Source organism: Pyxicephalus adspersus, chromosome Z (genome assembly GCF_032062135.1).
Source record: "Pyxicephalus adspersus chromosome Z, UCB_Pads_2.0, whole genome shotgun sequence".
Classification (NCBI taxonomy): Eukaryota; Metazoa; Chordata; class Amphibia; order Anura; family Pyxicephalidae; genus Pyxicephalus; species Pyxicephalus adspersus.
In genome coordinates this window covers 50,360,130-50,383,476 of record NC_092871.1, presented here as the reverse complement: position 1 = coordinate 50,383,476, position 23,347 = coordinate 50,360,130, and the positions used below count along the sequence as shown (strand labels likewise).

General features: G+C 40.8%; 1 protein-coding gene and 1 long non-coding RNA gene across 2 annotated transcripts in view; both read right to left on the bottom strand.

Moving 5' to 3' along the window:
• Nucleotides 1-8,920, bottom strand: part of NELFB (negative elongation factor complex member B) — an 11,738-nt gene extending 2,818 nt beyond the window's left edge. Inside the window, exons 1-11 of the mRNA XM_072429760.1 lie at nucleotides 8,714-8,920; nucleotides 7,928-8,091; nucleotides 7,143-7,242; nucleotides 6,327-6,557; nucleotides 6,021-6,206; nucleotides 5,738-5,850; nucleotides 4,669-4,771; nucleotides 4,036-4,131; nucleotides 3,062-3,204; nucleotides 1,948-2,054; nucleotides 691-832 (exon numbers count right to left, since the gene is read on the bottom strand). Coding sequence (XP_072285861.1) covers nucleotides 691-832; nucleotides 1,948-2,054; nucleotides 3,062-3,204; nucleotides 4,036-4,131; nucleotides 4,669-4,771; nucleotides 5,738-5,850; nucleotides 6,021-6,206; nucleotides 6,327-6,557; nucleotides 7,143-7,242; nucleotides 7,928-8,091; nucleotides 8,714-8,917 — 1,589 coding nt within the window. The 5' untranslated portion in view covers nucleotides 8,918-8,920. The remainder of the gene's footprint in view (nucleotides 1-690; nucleotides 833-1,947; nucleotides 2,055-3,061; nucleotides 3,205-4,035; nucleotides 4,132-4,668; nucleotides 4,772-5,737; nucleotides 5,851-6,020; nucleotides 6,207-6,326; nucleotides 6,558-7,142; nucleotides 7,243-7,927; nucleotides 8,092-8,713) is intronic.
• Nucleotides 8,921-9,158: 238 nt separating this feature from the next.
• LOC140344508 (uncharacterized) lies at nucleotides 9,159-19,531 on the bottom strand. The gene is made up of 2 exons (XR_011923576.1): nucleotides 18,639-19,531; nucleotides 9,159-16,385 (listed from the first exon to the last, which is right to left on the bottom strand). It is a non-coding gene; the product is annotated as an uncharacterized lncRNA (long non-coding RNA).
• Nucleotides 19,532-23,347: the final 3,816 nt, after the last annotated feature.

Genomic DNA, 23,347 nt, shown 5'->3' with positions numbered 1-23,347 from the left:
TGTATGTGAAAGATTTTGCTGTGAACAGACATGTGGTCAAAGGAGCTCTCCATGCAGGTGAAACAAGCCATCCTTAAACTGCAAAAACAGAAAAAACCCATCCAAGAAATTGCTACAATATTAGGAATGGCAAAATCTACAGTTGTCTCTGTCCAAATATTCATGGACATAACTGTGTATTTATATAGTCATGAAAATATAATATAGCAGAAGACAGAAGGACAGATTTGTTATAAAAGACAAAACAGAATAGAGACAGAAAATATGCGTTTTTTTCGCAGATGGAAACGGTTTGGTGCACTGGATTTTGGGCATGTAGAATTCTTTATTTTGGGCAATTTAAATCAATCAACTGTTTGACTAGATGTTCTGTGCATCACTGTGTTTTTTTAAATGAGCATTGCTTTAATGTAAACTAAGAGAAAATATACTTTCATTGAAGATGCAAGCCTCAAAAATTCCAAAAATACAAAAGTATATTTTCTCTTAACTGATGTTAAGGGGATGTGGCAGATTTATCCTGGGATACTCCCAATTGCCTCAATGTGTTCAAAGGTAAATTTTTTTATGACATATATGTTCCTGAGTTAGACAAGCCACAAGCCTCCAAGAACATACAATAGGGTTTTGGATATTTGACTCCTATAACCCTATAATGTTGATTGACTATTGTTTTTTAATGTTTCTTACTTTGTGCAGGCTGGGAGAAAAAAGCCATCAAAGATCTGGTTGCAAAATTCTTCTGAACTAAATTCTTCTAAAAGAAGTGTCAGGTTGCTAGTGAACAGATGCAGAAAAATGTCTGTATATGCGGTGTCACTGTATGTCTCCTCTGCAAGTAAAAAAAAACAAAAACAAAGCATTCCATCAGTGAACAGCGGATGAAGTAGGAAACTGCACAGTGTCCTTTGTGACTATACCTTACAAGTATATCAGGAGTCAAAACATTTTAAATCGAGTATAAAATAGGTAAAAGCTGAACCACTGGTTACTCTTAAATTTCCCCATAACACTTTTATTTCCTCAGACTCAAAGAAATGGAGTCCATTTGGCTTTTAATAAATATAAGATTATTTCTAATCTTTAGATTTTAAGTTCATGAGGTCACCACTTTAATGTCTAGCCACGGGTAGGAAAAGACGATTTCACATTTAATTCCTATTCAGGTAACTACAAGTCCCAAGACATATTAGGATATTTTCATAATCAATGGGTGGGATGGTAGCTGTCAAAAAGTGTCTAATGCTGAATCCCACCTCTTCTCCCACAATACTGAACACCATTTAGCCAGCACCAGTTATTGGGCAAGATACAAACAATATAACTCTACAACTTGTCACACATACTTGTGGTGTCAGGGGAATGTAAACGACATCAAGAGCAGCCAGGAAATTCTGAGCAATACGTTCTGTTGAACAACTGGAAATTCTGCGATTATTTAGCAGCACCAGTGGCAGAGACACAACTGGAAATTCTGCACTTTTTTTAGCAGCATCAGTGGTAGAGCAATAGTCAGTGGACATGAGAAGGTAGTGAAGGATGGAAGTCACTTGGCAAACTGGAAGTGTTTATAAGTAAAGAATAGTAACTGGAATTTCACTTTAAAACCTCCGTCAGGTTTAGTTTTTGTCACCTAAGTGTTTTTAAATTTTGGTCGTAAAGACACATCAAAAGTGAAAAGAAATCAGACAGAAGTATCCCCAATGGAAGATTTGCTTTTAATATTATTCTGGTGACAATTCAAAGAATTTGAGTTTTTCTATTACCTTCATTCGCAGTGACAATAGTTACCAGGGCAAACAGAGGGTAAATCTTCCTAGTGGAGAAAAGTGGTAACCTGACAGAGATTACATCCATTCTATGAAAAAATGGTTTTGTATACACTTTAAATTACATTTGTGTTGCTTCTTTGCTTCTATTTCTGTAGGATATAAAATCTCCACTTACTAAGAGCAGGAAGCAAGCGAAGAAGAGAGTTCTTATTCCTCTGTTTTGTGATGTGCAGAATATAATAGAGTCCTACCTCACAGGCTATTCTGTTCTCATGCAAAAATCTGAAATTACACAGAAAGTGACATATTAATTTCCAAAAAACACATTACCAAAAAAATAAAAAGAATAAAATAAATAAATAAAACAATTAAATAAAAAAATACCCTAAATTTCAACAGCTATTTCCAGCTCAAAATCAGTAATAGTAAAGAAATAAAGATCTCCCCAATTGGAGACACAAACACACTGGAGACCTGATTATTTCCCCCCTTTATTTTAAGCTGTTGATCCTGCCAGTAATGCACTCTTTTGCCTTGGGTTGGCTATATATATATATATATATATATATATATATATATATATATATATATATATATATGTATATGTATATATACCTAAACTAATTTTTTTTGCCAGTTTTAGCTAAATGAATAAAAGCTGACCGTTTTGTCAGTGATGACCGTTTTGTCAGTCAATGATTTGTCCCCATCACCATTTATGTCTCATTTTTGATGGACAGCTTTCTCTGTAAAAAAAAAACAGATTTCCTGGCAGATTTGCTAAGCAATAAAATTATATTACATGAGGCTCAACAAAACAAAGACTGCTACTGCTACTGACTGCATCATATGTGTCACTTTTATTAATAGGATAATAGATAGTGTGAAAAAGGTAAAGCATCTACCATGTTTTTATTACAGTCTGCATCCTTTTTATATAGATTCATCCTTCTACCTGTCCTGGTGACCACTGTCACTGAGATGGAAAGTGAGTTGTGGAAATGGAAATATTGTAAGAGCAAAAAATGAGGCAGTGAGTCTTTCAATGGGGAAGAAAGAGGAGAACTTCCCTCCCACTATGGGGATTTTGTCTCTCACTTTTGCAGAACAAAAAGTTCTGAAAAATTTCCTATAGGGATGAGAGGACAAACTGTTGTCCCAGTGGTGAGATCTCTCAATCTCCAGAACAAGAAAAAAGGATGAATCTCCAGGACAAGACATAAGACAGCAAATAATAACCCTGACAGGTTTAAAAATTAGAACAGTACATATTTCGTATAAAAACGCACCTAACAAAGACATCGGGTAGGGTGTTGGGATATGTAACTGGCACCTTCTCCTCGGTTGGTAACTTGTGTTCCACATTGAAAGTGTGATCATCGACCACCAAAGACATCAACAGTGGAAGAAATTTAGTAATCACCTCTGCCTCCTAAAGAAAAATCAAAAAAAGATGTATACATTAAGACTATAAATCATAGAATTGAATTCATTGGTGGATACTGTAGATGTTTAGAGTATATATCCTGTCTATAAAAGTGCAAAGAGGGACATAAAGTTGGTCTTTAATTTTTCCCTCACACACAATTTAAAGAGAGATTTTAATACAGAAATCATGGTTCATATTGGGGACTTTGCCCTCTTCCTTTATGACATTGGGTACTCAGACATTTAGGTTCAAGATCCTTTATATCTAAAACCACCAGATATAAAGACCCTTTAAAATTATCACTTCATCCAAACTTTTCTTTTTAGTTTCCAGATATTACTGCTATTCTTGTCATTCCTTGACATTTCTCCTCACTTCCTGTCAACGCAGAAAATCACAGAGACAGTAAAGTCCCAAGAGAGCCATAGAATGAAAAAAATGTCAAGGGATCCACAACCTTTCAACTTTCAAAATCCTAAAAAGTAAGGGTTGGGGAAACATTTTTGACATGTCTTGGTCATGGGGATTATAAATCAGTACAGGATGCCAGAAGCAAACATCATAAAAACTGTGCTAAAAACCTACTATTTTTCTGAACTCTGTATTAATCACATTTAGCCTTTGAACTGGTAAGTGGTGGGTGTGAAACTGCTTAGTGCAGATATATTTTATACACATCAGTGTTTTCTATATGTAAGAGATAACAAGCAGCCTACAGAGGGTGTGTCTGTGAATTACTTTACTATATTACAAGCAGGATACACAGATCACCTTTAAAATTTCTTAACAATCAGACTGTCCTCCCTTTACCCATCTTGGGTAGAAGAAACTTACCAATTTTGGTTCTTTAAACACTTGACTATCTATCATATCCCAAGCACCATGTCCCAAAGACAACATTCTTAGGAGAAGCAGCAGTTCAGGGCTATCCTAAAGAAAAAAAGACAACAGTCCATAGCAGAGTATGCCCACAAAGGTTTAATAAAGTTGGTTTTCTAAAAACACATTCAAAAACATTTTGCAAACAGTAAAAACGTTCAATAGCTAAAATAATTTTAATTTCAGTAGTCTGTCCTTGGGGTATCCCAGTGTAACCTATTTTTTACAAAAGTGACACCATTTGCCAAGACTAAAACTTTATCAATATGGAGCCTTCACCCTGCACACCTAACACATATATACTCTATGCACTACCTTTCCTTTGATTTCACCCTCCTTGATAATAAACTTTAACCTTTTCAGTGAGGATTCACAATCTTTTGGGGATATGTCTTATTGTAACACTGCAGAAAATAGCAGGGGACTTGATAAAAAGCTTATTTCAGTTTATGGTTTTATCTCAAAGCAACTAGTCATTGTCATTCCGACTTGAAATTTTGGCTTCAGAGTAGGTTGCAGTGGGTATTTAATGTGAAAATTAATTGTGAATCTTGCACATAATAAATAAAACATATCTCTGGTACTCACCCTTGGGAGGGACTCCTGGCTTATTAATTCCTGAAGGTTTCGGATAGTGCTGAGACCTAAAGTGTTGATTGCAAAAGGATCACAAAGGATCATGGACAGGTCCCTGTAACACACAGAGCAAATTTAGTTTTCATGATTTTTAGGAATCAAGATCCAAACTGTAATGCACTGGAAAAGTGTAGGACAGGGGTTAGCAAAGTTTTATGGCCACTAGGCCATTTATGGGGTGGGCAGGAGCAAACTAGGTTGGACCTGCCTTAATGGCTCCGCCCACCACCAAGGAACGCCCCCTGAAGTGAAATCTCTCTCCTCCGTATGCATTGCAGAGGACATAAACACAAATCTGTTAAAAAAAATAGTGACACATGTAAAATACCTGTACAGTAGCATGTATAATATATATATAACTATTTATATATATTATATAAAGATTTCCTTGTATTGGACTCAATACAGCTATTTTGTATTGAATCCAATATAAACTTGCTCCTGCCTGCACTGACGTCATCGGGAAACCCCTGAGAGCGTCTCTGCAGTTGCCAGCTGAAGATCGAAGAAAGAAGACCTGTCCCGAGGTCCTACAGGGACCAGAAGGACTCCGGGGGAGGGATTTTTTTAAATGTTTTTAGCGCCCCCGAGTGTGACTTGGGATTACCGCTTTTTGCATTGTAAATCCACCGCGAGTCACACTCAGAAATACTGCTTGGGGGTTAATGGATTTCCGTGTGCATTTGCAGGAGTTATGGCCTTCCAGCCAGGCCAATCAAGAAGGCAGAAGATCTGAAAACCTGTCTCTTCTGCAATAAAAACCTGCCTGATCACCTTTATTTTATATGGCAATTTTATTTCCACTTTTATACATTGGCCTGTTTTTGCTTAGTGCCATTCTGAATGATTTGTCTTTTGGCTCTGTTGAAACTGAATGCCTCTCGTCCAGAACATATTTTACAGCTGACAACAGCTCGTTAGTTGTCAGTCATCTTAGGTGACAATGATCCTGTACACCAAAATATTCAAAAATAATTCTAGAACCTTTCTGTTATTCACAGCTTAAGCACAAATATCTCACCCCAGGACTTGTTCTTGTCCTTTCTTCACTCCATCCAAGAATCCCTGTAGTTCCCTTGCTCTCTTTGCATCCACAAACTTCTCTCTGATGCAGGCGTCCAAGCACCAGGTAAACTGGAAACAAGTACTAAAATAACTAAAAACATGCAAACACATTCTACCTGGAAAACATATTTTGCTTTCCCACTGCTTTTTAGGCACTCCTTGGAGTTGTCTTGGAAAAGTCTTTATATCAGAAGTGAAACAAAATATGCCCCCCATCTATTGTTACTAGAAAATCTTACCTTATGGCAGGGATCCACAGAACAGATTTCGCTAACATCCAGGTCATGTAAAGACATGAGGAGCTCGGCCCGCAGAGTACAATAGTGCACATTCCGCGTCCTCAAAAAGAGAGTCCGCAGGAATTGCAGGACCATGTCATACAGCTTCACATTCTTCCCGATCATCTGTGTAAGTTTATTCACCACCTAGAGTAATAATATCAACCAAATAAAAAACTAGAAAAGTTGTCTGATTTCTCAAATTAAAATTATGCCCTGAAGAGGGTTTAAATGCTGGTTTCCCATTATGTACTACACAGGACCTACCTCTCCTTGCCTCCTTGTTTTTGGAGACAGACTGAAAAAGTTGTGGAGGACAGAGAGCTCACTGCTCAGGAGGATGTTCTCTTTCTCTAAAATGTACTGCTTGAGCAGAGGTGAGACCTCATCCCCGAACAGAGCTTGGTTGTCTTGCCAGATCTGGCGCTTCACTTCCACCGCACATGCTTTGTACAGCTCTTTGTCTGCCATCACCAGCTTCAGCTTCTTCTCTGGGACCTTTTAGATGCAAAACAGCAACTGACAATATAGGGCATGTGCCATCACATAAGGCAAACTGGGAAAACCAACAAATGTATGCAAGTAATTCATACAGGGATCGTTATCTTGTCCGAGACAAATCACCACTTGAAAAATAATACTGGTTTCACTTTTAAATCAATGACCCCTCACACCTGTCTACTTAGTTTGCTACCGTGTGTCCGATGTCTGCACTTGTTTGCTACCTGCTGTCACCTGACTCCTCTTCCTTACTACCAACTGCCACCTGAATGCCCTCCTTTGCTTCCCACTGTCATCTGAGTGCCCTCTTTGCTACCTACTGTTACCTGACTGTACTTATTTGCTGTCTGCTGTCACCTGACTCTTCTTCCTTACTACAAACTGCCACCTGAATGCCCTCCTTTGCTACCCACTTTCACTTGGTTGTCCTTGTTTGCCATCCACTATCACCTGAGTGCTCTCTTTTACCACCTGCTGTCACCCGACTGCCCACTACCTGCGGTCACCTGATTGCCCTCCTTTATCATTCATTTCACATGGACATAGTATGATCCCTGTAGTTGTATTTTTTTGAAAACTCACCTTTGGTAGGTGTTTCATTACACACATCACCACAGGCTGGATAGATGGCATCTTAACCAATGCAAAACATTTTTCCAACAACTCTTCCAATTTACTGTACCTTAAATATAAAAGTATAATAATGATAAGGGGGATTACCAGTTTACATAACCAATCTTCTATTAAAAATGAAAGAATAAAAGAGCCATATAATGGTGTTCTGAACTTTGGTCAATATTATCTTCAACATTGCTGACCCAGAAAGAGTGCACAACTGGGGTGTATAGACATGTGCCAAAGTTATCTGCATGCTTGTTTCAGGTGTGAGACTAAACAAACTGAATCCAAAAGATCAGATTTTACATCAAAGCAATAACTATTCTTTACAATGAGTTCAACAATGACAACTAAAATGATCTCACAGTGATAAATCTATTTAACATGTACAGTATTTGCAGGAACATCTCACAGACCATGAAGCTTTCCACTTGCTACAAAGTTATAGTGTACAGTATAATCACTAGGGGAGAGGAGACTGAGTATATGCTTCTTCCTGTCTGCAGCAAACAGAAGAGATTATATTATTTAAGGCAGAGTAACCGACTAGAGCTCAAGAATAGCTTTTGTAAGTTAGAGTGAATTATTACTTGTAAAGTTGCTGAATGACTGACTCTACTACTATAGGCCCATTGTGTGTATGCATTAGACATTATTGTGGATTTCCATTAGATATCAGGTCCATGTTCAGCACAAACTGTAATTCTAATAATTTATAAATTGATGCAAGCGAGGCACTCTAATCCTACCTGTCCTCATCCTTTCCTTCAGATGCAATGAATGACACTCTCTCCAGCAGCTTCTCCCGCAGTTCATCAAAGACTGTCTGGTGAAACTCTAGCCGAGGAATACCATGAAGATCCAGAAAAGGCAGCGCAGACTGAAGTGATGGAAGGAGAACCCCATTTTCTGTCTAAAATTAAAAACATCAGTAAATTGTGATAGTGCATTTATACCTGAAAAATGTTTGTCTGTCATGTGACTAAATCATACATAGAGCAACCTACAACAAGGGCACATAGGACAATATGAACACAAAAAAAGTCAGTCAGGTGACCAGGGGCATCGGGATAGATCACTCTAACGAAAAGGAGCATTAGGGGGATGAATTAGGTGCCATGACATTGGGGAGTATAATCAGGTGACAGGGGTAATAAGGAAGACTCAGCAAGGTAACAGGGGGCATTAGGAGAGATATGTCAGGTGACGGAGGAATTAGGAGGGCTCAGTAATGTCATAGAGGGGCAATGGGAATATTAGGTCAAGTGACGGGGGCGTTGGGAGAGATCAGTGATGTGTCAGGAGAGATCAGTCAGGTGACAAGGGCATTGGGAGAGACCAGTCAGGTGACGGGGGAATTAGGAGAGATCAGTCAGGTGACGGGGGCATTAGAAAGGCTCAGTAATGTGATAGGGGGCATTGGGAGAGATCAGTCAGGTGACGGGGGCATTAGGAGTCAGGTGACTGGGGCATTAGGATGGCTTAGTAATGTGATAGGGGGCATTGGAAGAGATCTGACAGGTGACTGGGAGTACCTGGAACTGTTCTATAGCCTTCAGTGGCTCTGTGCAGTTTGTCAGGGTTTCCTTCAGATCCTCCCCGTTGGCGATGCCGATCTCCTGCAGACCAGCGAACATCCTCCCGTCCTCCCCCTTCTTTCCCCCAAGGTTCTCGGCTGCAGCAGCCCCCGATCCGCTCTGCTCCGGCATTTCGCTACTTCCGGCTCGGCGCATTCGCATTGCGTGTCTGCACAAAAAACACGTCAGTTCCGCTCGGTTTGCAGGGCTTGGGCGTGTTTTCCTGTCTTGGTTATGTTTGTGTGTTGTAGTGACAGAGGGTTGGAATGATTTGGTAAAAGGAGTCAATCCTTGTAGATAATATCACCGAGCCAACAAACAAGACTTGAATCAAGATGATTGGAGAACTGTGCAATTACCATAATACATTTTCTAATAAAGATACATTATTAAGTACTTTGCATTTTTTTAAATGTAAATTTTTATTAAGTTTTAAACATATACAAGTATACAACAAAGCAGGATCACAAAAAAAGCAAATAAAACATTTATTAAACAATAAGAGAAAGGTAGGTGCAAAATACATAATGAAGTCAAAACATGAAAACAAACAGCATGAAATACATATACATACAAATATAAATACCCCTGTGTTGTTCTTAACCTTTGTATCAATTTGCAAAATCAAATTAAAAAAAAAAAAGGAAAAGAGAAAGGAAAAAGAAAATATAAGAACAGGAAGAGGTCCAAGATCTCATTAGGGAAACAACTAGTCCAGCCAAGCATATTCAAGGTTCAGATGAGCAACTATATAATTTCTAAAGCTGTTGCTTGACCCCATGGGGGCAAACTTCCTCAAATGTCTCCAGTTTGTTACTTCCAGGAGAGGTTTATCATTGGTGGGGGTCTGTCACCAGTCAGGGATCTGCACTCATTGATTTGACTGATTGACTGGGGTGTTAGAGCCCCAAAAAATCTTCAACTAACACATTAGAGGCTCTAAAAGCATAACTAAAGTGCCCCTTTAAAAAAATTGTGATCGGGAAGGGCAATTTTGCAGAAAGGATACACAATGTTACTTCTGCATCAGCATTATTACCTGCTGATCAATGTCTGAAGCTGCCAAAATCAGAGTTGCACAGCTTCCCCGCAAAAACTGGAACTAAATGATCTCCTGTGCACCTTGAGCCTGGCCAAGCAAGATGGCCAAAGATCCAACTGGGAGAAGAAGGAAGAAAAAGGGGACACCCCACAGTGGAATGGGAGTAGGTGAGTGTAACAGGGTTCATTTAGGTTTTCATGATCATTTAAATTGAACCCTCTTCAATTTACACAAACACATCAGTGGTAATTGCTGTCCCATACTTACAAGTGCACAGACACAAATTCAAAAATACCAATTTTCTGTCTGAGCTGGGTACTCATTTGAAGGTCCATCTCAGCCAGATTATCTCAGCATATGTAGATATTCATTGCTTGGAAATTATCAGAATTCTAAACATACTTGATCATAATCTATGTATATTGTGGGATTGCCCATAGCAAAGGAATGTTATATTAGTCCAAGCATAAGACCGCAGGCTTTCTGTGAAAATTTTGTAAAGATTCTGGCCTTTCTGGAGCTTTAAAGCATATAATATCTTTGTCTGGATGGTACATACACCCCATCCATCACTTTCCCCACAAGGATTTGGGACACTCTGTTACATATCTATTCTTTATCTTTATCTATATTAAAGATCTGTAATTATCCTAAACTGACCTTAACTGAAGATAGTAACTTAAAGACTCCAATGCCCATTTAATTGTCAGACATTCCTATTCCACAATACTATAAATCTTCTCTGCTTGGGTTAATTTCCTACTGAAGTAGGATACTGAGTGCTCCTGGTCTCCACGAATTGTAGTATATATTCCTCAGGCCAACATTAGAGGCATCTGTTTGCATTACAAAAGAGGCAATTAATATAGACTGTTGGCACAAAGCTCCCATTTAGTGTATGCCCTTTCAGCTTCTACACTACATTTCACCATAATGGACCTTTTTCCTTTAGTTAAATCTGTTATTGGAGCTGCCAAGGATATCAGTACCACGTACCTTATCATGCTGAGAAAAGCCCTAACCTGCTTCTTTGTTAGTGGTTGAGGCCAGGCCTTTGATGGCTGCCACCTTATGAACCTGAGGATTTAAAAGAACCTTTACCTATGGTGTAGCCCATGTACTTGGCTTCCTCAATACCTTTTTGGCTTCCTCAATACCACTTTTTTGGGTTAGCTGTGAGGCCTGCTTGCTCGAGGGAGTCAACTAGAGTAGAAAAGGCGGTATTCTCTCTAGCCTGTTTTGTCAACTGTATTTGCTGATAGCCAGGGGTTAAATACAGAGTGGTAATATACCGTGCAGGGCCTAACCTCTGTATAAGTTTGTCAACTCTCAGCATGGGGAACCATAGGCATCAAACTTTGACACTGCATTTAACTTTCGGAAGTCACTACAAAACTTTAATGAGCCATACGACTTTGGAACCAAAACAATGGGGCTTGGCTATTTACTCACATTGACATTTTTTAATAATCCATAGATCAAACATCTTTTTTTTTTATTTTTTTTTTGAGGTTTTACAATAATTAACACATTAACAATGATACATATTGTAATGCAAGCGGGTGTGGACCCACTTTGCCACTGACTGGGTTTGCTCCAGAGGGGCGTAACTAAGCCGCTACCAGGTCTTCACTAGAGCCTCTGATGGTGAGGATAGGCTTGGGCCGCAGGGTAGCTGCCAGGTGCCACTCCAGAGCAATCCCCAAGTCAGTGGCAGCTGACCACAGGAGTCAGGGTACTCGGTGCAAGCACCGAGGGGCTTGCGTGGCCAAGAAGGTATAGAAGAGGTAGTAATTAAACAAAGTCCGTGAACAAGATCCGAGGTCAAAGTCAGGCGGCAATCAGGCAGAAGTCCATACACAAAATCCGAGGTCAGGGTCAGGTGGCAAACAGGCAAAGTCCAAGGTTTAGTAAACAAGGTCCGGTACACAGCAAAGCAGACAGAAGAAGCACCTTTGCACTTGGCGTTAGACTAGCTAAGACCATGAGATTGCTCAGGCAACTTCCTGTAGTAGGAAGTGCCTTTAAATACTAGCAGAGATCCAGCCATAGGCTGTAGAAACAGAGGGCGTGTATGTGTTGCCTCATAGATGAGAAGAGACACACCCACGACAGCTCAAACACCAGTGCAAGTCTCCAGCAAGAAGGAAACTCTGGCATGGAACACGGTAATGGGGTTATTCTACCTGAAAGATAGGACCCGTCGCCCGTGCCTGCAATTAGGAGCAGCAGCGCCGGCACGACCTGCAGAGCTAACACATATAAGTTAGAAAAGCAGTTGCTGTACAGAAATTTTAAAAAATACCAATTTAACAATGCATTGGCAAGAATATACAAATAAATCGTACATGAACAGAGAGCAACAGTTACAATAGATTTATATTGTAAAAATTAGTCAACATCTATAGGAGGAGTATTTTCCAGTTCCCTGTGCAAATACCAGGTGGAGTGATGAAAACAATTATATAGCTTTGTTTTTGTAGGCATGTTAAGTGTTTTTGATTCTGTATGCAAAGAAGTTTCAACCCTTTACATTTTAAATAGATCTTGCTATTTAGCTAGAAAAAGATGCATTGTCGGGGGTTTAGTTTCCAACCAGCAATGAAGTATGGTTTTCTTGGCTACTGCTGAAAATAGAAGAGCCAAGCGTTTCGCTCCCTTAGAAAAGCGAGAACCCACCTTTTCCACCAACCCAAAAACTGCCCATTCAGGGGTGTACATTACATAATTTAGCAGTTTATTACATATGTAATGTATGACTTGACCCCCAGAAACGTTTGACATTTGGACATGGACATTTCCACAGGTTATGGAAAAGTGTTGTGGCAGGGGCTCCACATTTAAAGCAGTTATCTCCATCAGCAAGTCCCATCCCATCGTCAAAATGCCATCATGTATATTTAATAATAGAGGAGAAATGTATGTTTCTAAGGGTTTAAAAAATTCAGCTGGTAAGCCATCAGTGCCAGGTGTCTTCCCTAATGGCAAGGATTTAATAGCCTTTGCAACTTCTTCAATTTGTATTGAGGCATTCAATTACTCTTGTTGTGATGATGATAAAGTAAGTACCGCCCTTTGTAAAAAAGCTTCAATATCAGCCTTTGCTGGGGAGTTTGCTAAATAAATTTGAGTATAATAGTTTTTTTTTTTTTTGAGTATAATAGTTTTAAAAAATAGCGAGAATTTCCACTAGAGTGGAGCACTTCGCACCTGTCATATTTCCTAATGCGTCAATAGAGCGGTTTGGTTTCTGAGGTGAAGCCAGATTTGCTAAAAAGCAAAATCTGAAAAGCAGGGGAGGAGTACAAATAAGTGGGGAAGCGCCACCTAATGGAGTTAATCGATGAATTGGGCAACACCACCCTCATGTTTAGTGGAGCATGGGTGGTACGAAACAGTAGAAATTTTATGAAAGAGGGTATCTACCGTCAAAAAGAAATTGATTCTGGAGAAAGTCTTATAGACTTTGGACCAGCATGAATAGTCTCTTTGTGTCAGGTTTCTAGTTCTCCAAGGATCCATGGGAGACAATCAATCAAAAAAAACATGAAACGCCTGAGGGCGGGGAGATGAGTGCACCTCTGATCCGTCTAAATCAGGATTAGGTGCTGTATTAAAGTCACCACCAATAATTAAGTTGGGGTAATCCCCAGACAAGAGCAATTCTGAAAGGTGTAAAAAATGTAGGGCATTAGGACCATTGGAGGCATAAAGGTTGAGAAATTAATAAACGGTACGCTGAATCATCAATTTCACCAATATATGCCGCGATCCTGGATCTATTTTTGACTCTAGTAGATGATAGGTCAGGGCTCCACAGAATACTATAGCCACTCCTCTTTTTTTCATGGATTAGGAGGAGGTGAGCACTTCACCCACCCAGGATCCTGGGAGACGTAAAGTATCCTGTTGTTTCAAATGCCTTTCCTGTAAAAATATGATATCTGGGTGGAGGAAGCGTAAGTGCGTAATCACCTTACAGCGTTTAATAGGATGATTAAGGCCACCTACATTCCAAGAAACTAATTTAAGGCCAGTTTGGACTGTTGAGGAGGGATCAGAAATGTCACCTAGGGAAATCATTCTGGATCATATAAAGAAAATAAAACATCTGACACAAGGATAAATCTCACAATAAGGGGGACAGGGCTGTCCCCGCTATCCCATCCACCTAAAAAATCATGGCATAAGAAATATACCAAATATTCAACACAGCAACTTTACACCAAAACGAGGGAATTCTTGCAAAATAATCCCAATAATATGTACCCAAACAGCGCAATGAAGTACATTGTACACCATTTTTTAATTTTAAGGAAATTTTGAACTTTACTATCGTTCTCTGAGTAAGGAGAGGCACTAAACTTAAAGGACCTAAGAAAGTATAAAACAATAGTTATCCAGTAATATTTTAAACATGGGAACCATTTAAAACATTGCAGCAAGTAGATCCAAAGGGAGGTAGCTTGCAAGCAAACATAGGAACGACCTCCCCTCCACCGCCATGTAATATAATAATTCTAAAAAGGACACTTAAGATCTCCTTAAAGGATACAGAACATACAAACAATGTTAACATGTTATGCTATAAAAAAGAGAGTATGCAAAACAGGGTTCCCTGAAAAGGGATGGTACACAGCAGTCACCCCTGAAGCTTGAGGAGGGGGCTGAGGAATGGCTGAGAGAGCCTCTCAATCCTTCCAGGGCTTGATTAAATTACCATTGCTCCTCTTTAAATTTATCAGCTTAGTGAGCCTTGTAATTTACCTCCACCACTTTCTCAAGTATTCCATAAAGTCTGTGCTACTTGGCCAAGAACTTCCTTTCAACCTTTGACATGATTAGTGTCCCCTGTCCTGGGGCACCTTTGCGTGTAAACATATAAAACAATTCACTTTCAATCATTTTAGAGGAGGTGTTTTCTAGGGAAAACTGCCTATGGATAGCGGGTAGTATAATCTAGCACCACCAGGAAATACATATGCCCTCTAGCTGACTTGACCCAAGAAGGTTCATTCCCATCCTTTCAAAAGGTACTTCTTGGATGGGCAGTGGCACTGGTGAACCCAAAAAGTGGGCAACAGGAGCTAACAACTGACAGTCTGGGCATTCTAGTCCTCCAAGGGCAAGGCCTAACACCATCCTTTGGTAGGGTTGGGGTACAATTAACTGTTCTATTATCTCTTCCAAGATCTTTTCTACTTTATACAACATCTCATTATTTACAGCAAAATGTGGTATACATTAACAGCACCTGGAAATTGCCGACTCCAAAGTCTTCGGACAGCAACGCTGGGTCACCCACCAAAACTGGCAAAGAAAATTTCCCAGGTACATCTGTAAAAATCCCAACAGAAATCATGTACAAGACAGAGTCCAGTAGTTTCAGGATTAGGGCTTGTGGATGAAGGCTCTTCTTCCTTCCACAGTTCCCAAAATTACACTGTGCATTAGTGCTGACGACACGTCCACTTCATGGCACACAGTGCCAATCTGTCTCAAATTTAAGTTTAGTACCTCAAGGGTAAGTTACCTTAAGGGTAAGTTTAGTACCTCCACACCTATGAGTGGTCCCTTAAGCTGTTCGGGGGTTCACCAAGCTGGCATTCACCAATGTCACAAGGCTTCCTGAGTCTTATCACCCACTGCAGATATGGGGTATCTAACAACAATATGTCCACACTGGTTCCACCTCCAGTACTGCAGCTCGCCACAGGTACCTGTTTAAGTAGTCTCCTGGGTCTTCCCACCAATCTCAGGCCAGTTCATCCTCTATCAATCACCTTTGACCTTATAAGGGTGAAGACCCTTTTCTGTTGTCATGGGCGAAAACCATTTGTGTGATGCAGGTCACCAGGGTGCGTTGGTGCCAGAAAATCGTATGCAGCTAGATAGCACATCTTCACGAGCTGATCTGTGGACTGTTGTTCTGCATGTGTAACCCAATTCCTTAGGGTTTGCAGGAGTGCCCTCGGGAAGCGGTTCATTGTGACTCCCTCCACAATCTGGGATGCTGTACAATTCTCTGGTTGCAACCACTTTCTCACCAGATAAAAAAGGTCTTACATTTGTAAGTGTGGTGACCTTTCTGCCTGTTAAGTCCATTCATGCACTCGCTGTTCCCCCACAGCAGGAGTGATACCAAGTCGTTGGAGAATCTCCATTTTCAATTTCTCATAACTTTTGGCATCCTCCAAGGCCAGGTCAAAATACGCCTACTGGGAGCCACCAGTTAGAAATGACACAACCAGCGTGGGAAACTCACAACAGACAAGGCAATAGAGGTCAGGACTGTCCTTTCCTCTGTCTAAAGGAGTCTCTGCAAACTTTAACCAAAGAGTCTATTTTTTATTCTTCAGTTCGTTGCGTCACCGGTCATCCAATTCTGGGATGGTCTTTTCTTTAGTTTGCCTGAAGACAACAAGGTATTGTTTTACTTGTTTTGCTGCTGTTGCATATTTTGTTCTCATTACTTTTCTTGGGGGGGTTACGGTTTCCATGGTCCCCTTATCTGCTGGTTCCACTTGCACAGCTTCTATGGTCTCCTTATCAGCTGGTTTCACTTGACCAGGTGCAAGGCCAAGACACCTCCGGGGAACAGAAAGTAAAGAACACAAAAAGCTGAGTTAGTCATTTTGAAACAGCATAACATAGTTTGAGTTAATTCTCACTTTACTTAAGGCTATTCTATATACATTCACAGGTGTCAGGATAGTACAAGCATAAAACAGCATGCTTCCAGGTAAAATCCAGGGCAGGCACCGGCCTGTATCTTTAATGAGCAACTTCAGCACAGAGGAAATACAACAAAATGGTTGCTTGTCTGAGAAAATAGCTGACTCACTCAGTCCCTGACTGACCCAAGTAATACAGCAATACAGTCACTTTTCATTTAGTAAAGCACAATTCACAAATAGGGCAGTGTTTGTACATGTGGAGCATTGTTCCCTCCCAGCTTTGGGATCACGCTCCTGATAGCATAATGCGGTCTGATTAGGTAGCACACCTTTCTGATCCCATCATCCATCTCCCCCAACTCAATAATACTGTACAATACCAGTACACCCAATCAGTACAGTACACCCAATCACCTATCTCCTCCCTCCTGAACCCCTTTGTTCCCAACAATAAAACCAGTGCACCCCATCACCTGTTTACCCCCTTCCTGAACTCGCCCATCATCCTCTAATAGCAGCAGTGTATTCCATGACCTGTCTTTCCATCTCCATACCTCCAAATGAAGGAATTGCTGGATCTCCTTTGAGTCTTTATTGCCAACTTTGCCTTTATCCTTTAATAACAATCTATCCACTCTCTTTGTCTTGGTCACCATTGTTATTAAGGCAGTAAGAAAAGTGATGGATTTCTAATTAGGAAAACATTTTATTGCTGACATGGTAGTCTTGCAATGGCATGGTAATGTTACACTAGCAGACAGGGAAAAAAGTATTTTTAAGGCACTACACATATATAAATTGATTTTTCCTTTTAATGAGCAATATTAAAATGTAATTTGCAAGTACAACTTTGGTAAAAGAACATAACCATGATATTGCATATCAAACACTTCACACTGCATGTGTTGTCGCTACGGGTTTCAAACATTATGCTTCATCAGGAGGATCTTGTATACACCTTGTATTGTCTAGAACAGACAAATTCACATTTCAGCAATGTAATATAACTATGATTATGAAGACCACATAACATAAATCATAAAAAACCATAAATTATGCACTCACATTTCACTTCACTTAATATTCAAAAATGGTTATAGCTTTACTGATAACCCAGTACCATACAAAGGGGAGCCAGGGACCGGGGACAGGCAACTCAAATGGTGTGAGGAATGGATACCATGATCATATAACCTATAAATTAATCACAAAGGCTTGCACAATATGACTTTTCATCTACCGGGGCTTGCATATATAAATCCATGCCAAACAATTTGTATAAAAATTGCAATGTTTAATTTTAGTGCACATAATAAGTCACACAAGTAATAATATATATGTCAATATCCATAAGGGTATATACCATGAGATGCATACTGCAAAATAAATGTCTATAGGATAAGCAACTGTGTCAGAAAATTTTCACTGTGTCTAAGAATTCCTCCCCATTGCAGTCCTAGAAAATGGGACTCAAAGGGAATAAATCTGCTCTCCAATAAACCTCATGCCTCCCTTTCTGTCATTCATTCATTATATGGGCAGCACGGTGGCTCAGGGGTTAGCACTCCAGCCTTTGCAGCGCTAGGTCCCAGGTTCGATCCCCAGCCAGGACATTATCTGCATGGAGTTTGCAGGTTCTCCCCGTGTCTGCGTGGGTTTCCTCCGGGTACTCCGGTTTCCTCCCACATCCCAAAAACATGCAGTGAGGTTAATTGGCTTCTCCCTAACAATTGACCTTAGACTACATTAATCACATATGACTTTGGTAGGGACATTAGATTGTGAGCTCCTTTGAGGGACAGTTAGAGACACGACTATGGACTTTGTACAGCGCTGCGTAATATGATGGCGCTATATAAATACTGTGTAATAATAATAATAATTCATTCTAGTTCTCCACTGGGTACAGCACTCCCTGATCTGTTTCTCACTCCTCTATATATAGCACTATGCCGCCCAAGTCTTTAGCACATAACATTTATAGCATATTGTGGTAACTTGAAAGTCCCATTTTTTTTTTTTTTTTTTGTCTGCTAGTGTAAAACGTATAGAGTAGGAACGTAGTACATGAATTAAGGACTCAATATTTATGTTGAAAATAGCATGGTAATGGCATATGGGTACTTAAAGCAGAAGAAAACTGACCAAAAAACCTCACATTTACCTTCACAGATCCATCAATTCCTCCTGGGGTTTCCTGGATTGGGTCTGGCATGGCCCTGGTATCCTTCTTCGTCCCAGCGCCACCATCTTCTTTGCTCTTCCTTCATTTTCAATCTAACTGTGCATGCATGAGATCCACTTTTTTTTCCCCATTGAAGAAAAAGCTCCTTCTGCACAAAAACTAGCCAGAAGCCTCCTAGGATGCATGACATAGGTATCCAGGGAGGCTCTGTGCTACCATTCTGTCCTAATTGCCACAGTAAGAGTGGAGAGGCTTTGCCTTTTTTTTACCTTCAGAAAAAAAAAGTAATTTTTACCTTATATTAAAGATTTGTCTACCTCTTTATGTATGGTAAAAACCTTAGTTTAGGTATGCTTTAAGAGGCATTACAAATTAGAAAATGCTGTAAACCTAAATTACATAAACATAATTACATAACATCACATTGAATTGATAAGTCATCTATAAAAGACTGCACCCAAATATATGTACGAGTTACTAAACAAAAGTTGAGTTTTTCTTGGGAAACATTATGTGTTTTCAACCATTGTAAGATCGATCTCGCGGCGAATCGGGCCTTTCTCGCTTACCGAACATTTAAGTAGGAACGGCCTTGTGATTCGCCATGAGGTTGTGTTCTCGCCAAACGAGGGAAAAAGCAGGGGGCAGCAACGCCCACTATTTTTCAGCGAGAATCGCGGCTGGGAGTGAATCATTTGTTCCCAGGATACACAGCAAGGAACCCAATCAGGAGAGATAAGAGCACAGTCATATATACAGGGAAGGAGGGAGGGGTTAAGCTGCGTACACACGTGCAATTTTTGTCGTTGGAAAGGATCTTTCACGATCCTTTCCAACGACAAAGGACTACACGATGCATGAACGGTGCTGTACATACAGCACCGTTCTGCTCTATGGAGAGGGAAGGGGGAGAACGACAGAGCAGCACCCCGCTGCGCTCTCTCCCCCTTCCCTTGGGATCGCTAGTCGTTCATCGTTCGTGGATCCGCCAGGACAGATCCACGGACGATGAACGACGAGCGATCCCAAGGGAAGGGGGAGAGAGCGCAGCGGGGTGCTGCTCTGTCGTTCTCCCCCTTCCCTCTCCATAGAGCAGAAGGGTGCTGTATGTACGCCCACTGTACACACAACAGATTTTTCTCGCCCGATAATCGACATCGGCCAGATATCGGGCGAGAAAAATCTGACGTGTGTATGCAGCTTAAGTCACTCCATCTTGTCTTCTGTGTGAAGGATAGAAGCAGGGAGAGATGTGGATTGTGACAGGGACAGGTTAGGAGCCCTCTGTACATCTGTATATATACAGATATAGCAATTTTTGATGCTACCTGTTCCTATGTACCAAAGAAGCCAGTTTGCTACAGAAAAATGTTTGTACTACTCTCAAAAAAATACAGATATTTCAGTATTTGATACCTTATGCTATTTACCAAAAAATGCCAGTTTGGTACAGAAAAATTTCTGTCCTACGCTAAAAAAAAATCCACATATTTCAGTCTGATACCTCTTGCTATTTACCAAAAAAGCCAGACTTCTGCAGAAAAATTTCTGTCCAACTCCAAAAAAAATACAGATCTTTCAGTATTTGATAACTCTTGCTATTTACCAAAGAAAACTGTTTGGTAAAAAAAAATTCTGTCCTACTATATATAAAATACAGATATTTCAGTGTTTGTTACCTCTTGCTATTTACCAAAGAAGACCGTTTGGTAAAAACAAATTTCTGTCCCACTATAAAAAAAAAGTTCAGATATTTCAGTGTTTGATACCTCTTGTTATTTACCAAAAAAGACAGTTTGTTAAAAAAAATATTCTGTCCTACTATAAAAAAATACAGATATTTCAGTGTTTGATACCTACTGCTATTTACCAAAGAAGACTGTAAAAAAAAAAAAAAATCTGTCCTACTATAAAAAAATACAGATATTTCAGTGTTAGATACCTCTTGCTATTTACCAAAGTAAACCGTTTAGTAAAAAAAAAATCTGTCCTACTATAAAAAAATACAGATATTTCAGTGTTTGATACTTCTGGCTATTTACCAAAGAAGACTGTTTCTTTAAAAAAAATTCTGTCCTGCTATATAAAAAATACAGATATTTCAGTGTTTGATAACTCTTGCTATTTACCAAAGAAGACTGGTAAAAAAAAACAATTCTGTCCTACTATATAAAAAAATACGGATAATTCAGTGTTTGATATCTCTTGCTATTAACCAAAGAAGACAGTTTGGTACAGAAAAATGTCTGTCCTACTATATAAAAAAATACAGATTTTTCAGTGTTTGATACCTCTTGCTATTTACCAAAAAAGCCTGTTTGGTACAGAAAAATTTCTGTTCTACTATAAAAAATACAGATCTTTCAGTGTTTGATACCTCTAGCTATTTGCCAATGAAGACTGTTAAAAAAAATTCTGTTCTTTTATATAAAGAATACAGATATTTAATTGTTTGATACCTCTTGCTATTTACCAACAAAGCCAGTTTTGTACAGAAAAAATTCTGTTCTACTATAAAAAAATACACCTTGGAGAGTGTGGTCAGCACTTGCTGGATGAGGGTTCTGGATCAGTGGCTGCATTTTCAGATGTTGGCCTACATGAAAATCAGGATGATGATGACCGTAATGTCACTTGGGAATCACTGGTGCGTGTAAGGGCTAGCAGCAGTTCCCTAACAGACATAGAGGAAAGGCAGCAGCAGCAGCAAAAGACTGAGGATGGAAGGGGTCACGAATCTGCCTCATGTGAGTCCCAAAGAAGAGGCAGACGAGTGGGCACAAGCAGGTGAACAATCAGAGCCGATGTGACCGTAGGAGAGGTGGAGCTAGAGCAGACGCAGGGTACCCAGCAGATGCAGAGGCAGGCAAAGAAAAAGAGCAGCAGAGTGGCTGCACGCACCTCTTCAGTGTGGTCTTTTTTCACGCTGAAAGATGATGACGGGTGCGTAGATATCTGCATCATATGCCACAGGCACATCCGCAGAGGACAGGCTGGGTCACATTTGGGTACAACATCCCTGCTTTCCCACATGTGCAAGAACCATAAACCAAAGTGGGAGCAGTACTTGCGTTCTCTTGAAGGAGGTGCAACCTCGTCATCCTCTCTTCTTCCACCTCCATTGACTCCTTCTTCACTTCCAGCTGTCATTGATACTACATCTAAGGAGGTTGGTGCCAGCCAGACTTCCAGTGGCGATGAAGTATGAGCTTCTGTACACAGGTTTTGTGGCGTCAGACATTTGTTGCCGCAAGATGGGTACTCCAGTGACCCCTTCAGCTCCCCCAGCTCCCATTTCCTTCAGCCCAATCTACCGGAGTTCTGCACAAAGCATCAAGCTATGGGCCCAACCAACAAATGAGTCATCGAACTAAACTCACGTCTAGCCAAACTACTGGCCTTGCAGCTACTGCCGTACAGCATTGTGGACTCTGCTCCTTTCCTTGACCTGATGGCCTGTGCCGAGCGGCAGTGATATTTACCAAGCAGGCATTACTTCTCCCGCACAGCTGTACCCAGGCACAGATTGGGACACTACCTTTCCTTCACGGCTCACTGGGTGGCCTTGAATAGCTCAGTTGGGGGAGAAAAGTCACACCGCCAGAGAACTCTTGTCTGCTTGGCTCAGAGAGGCTGAGGCTTGGCTGTGCCCTGCTTAAAGCACGTACTGAACCTGGTGATGCAGATGTTCCCCCACACGTACCCAGGAGTGCAGGTCTTACTGAGACAGGCTCGCTCCATCTGCAGTCATGTCCACCTGTCCCTTACTGCCGCTGTGGCGCTTAGCAGAATCCAGCGCCAACAGAGCCTGCCACTGCATAGACTCATTTGTGACACTGTGACTAGATGGAATTCCTCCCTGCACATCCACCAGCATCTGTGTGAGCAAAAGCTAGCCATCTGCCATTACTTGGTCAGTGTGGTGCATGGAGGCAGTGGGGCCCTTGGTACAGCCACACAACTGAGCTATTTTACTAGAGACCAGTGGCTGCAGATGGAGATGCTGTGCAAGGTACTGGCCCCCTTTGAGCAGGCCACAAACGTTGTGGGTCAGGAGCGGTCAGGCTGGAACATCATACCCATCATCTTTCTGCTTGATAATACCCTGTGAGGCCTTTCTGCTGCTTCCAGGAGGCCGACAAACTGCAGATGAAAACCCCCAGTACTGCCACACTGATAGATACCATTGCCTTTGCCTAATTTTTCAGCTAAGTAATATAAGATTGAGGGTTAGCATTCATGTCATCCACTTCATGATGCAAACTAGCAAAATTGTCCACCTTCCTTCCGCTTCCGGCACCACAGACCACAGCAACAGTGCTGGTGCACAAAACATCTTGGTCTGGCCCTTCTACGCTTAATCACTAATTTCAGATTTTTGTATTACACACTTCTGGGTGGCATTGATGATGGACTACATCCAGCTCTAGATGCCAGTTACCAATGCATTCCCCGCTCCGTCTCAGGCCCCACCGCCTCCTCCCCCAGACGTTGCTGCTGGCGCCTGTCAGTACTCCATTCACTAAAATTGTATACTTCTGAGTGGCATTGAGGATGCACTACACCCAGCTCTAGATGCCAGTTACCAATGCGGTCCCCGCTCCCTCTCAGGACCCACCGCCTCCTCTTCCTGCTGTTGCTGCTGTGCATCGTCAATGGCACCCAGAAGTGTACAATTTTAGTGAATG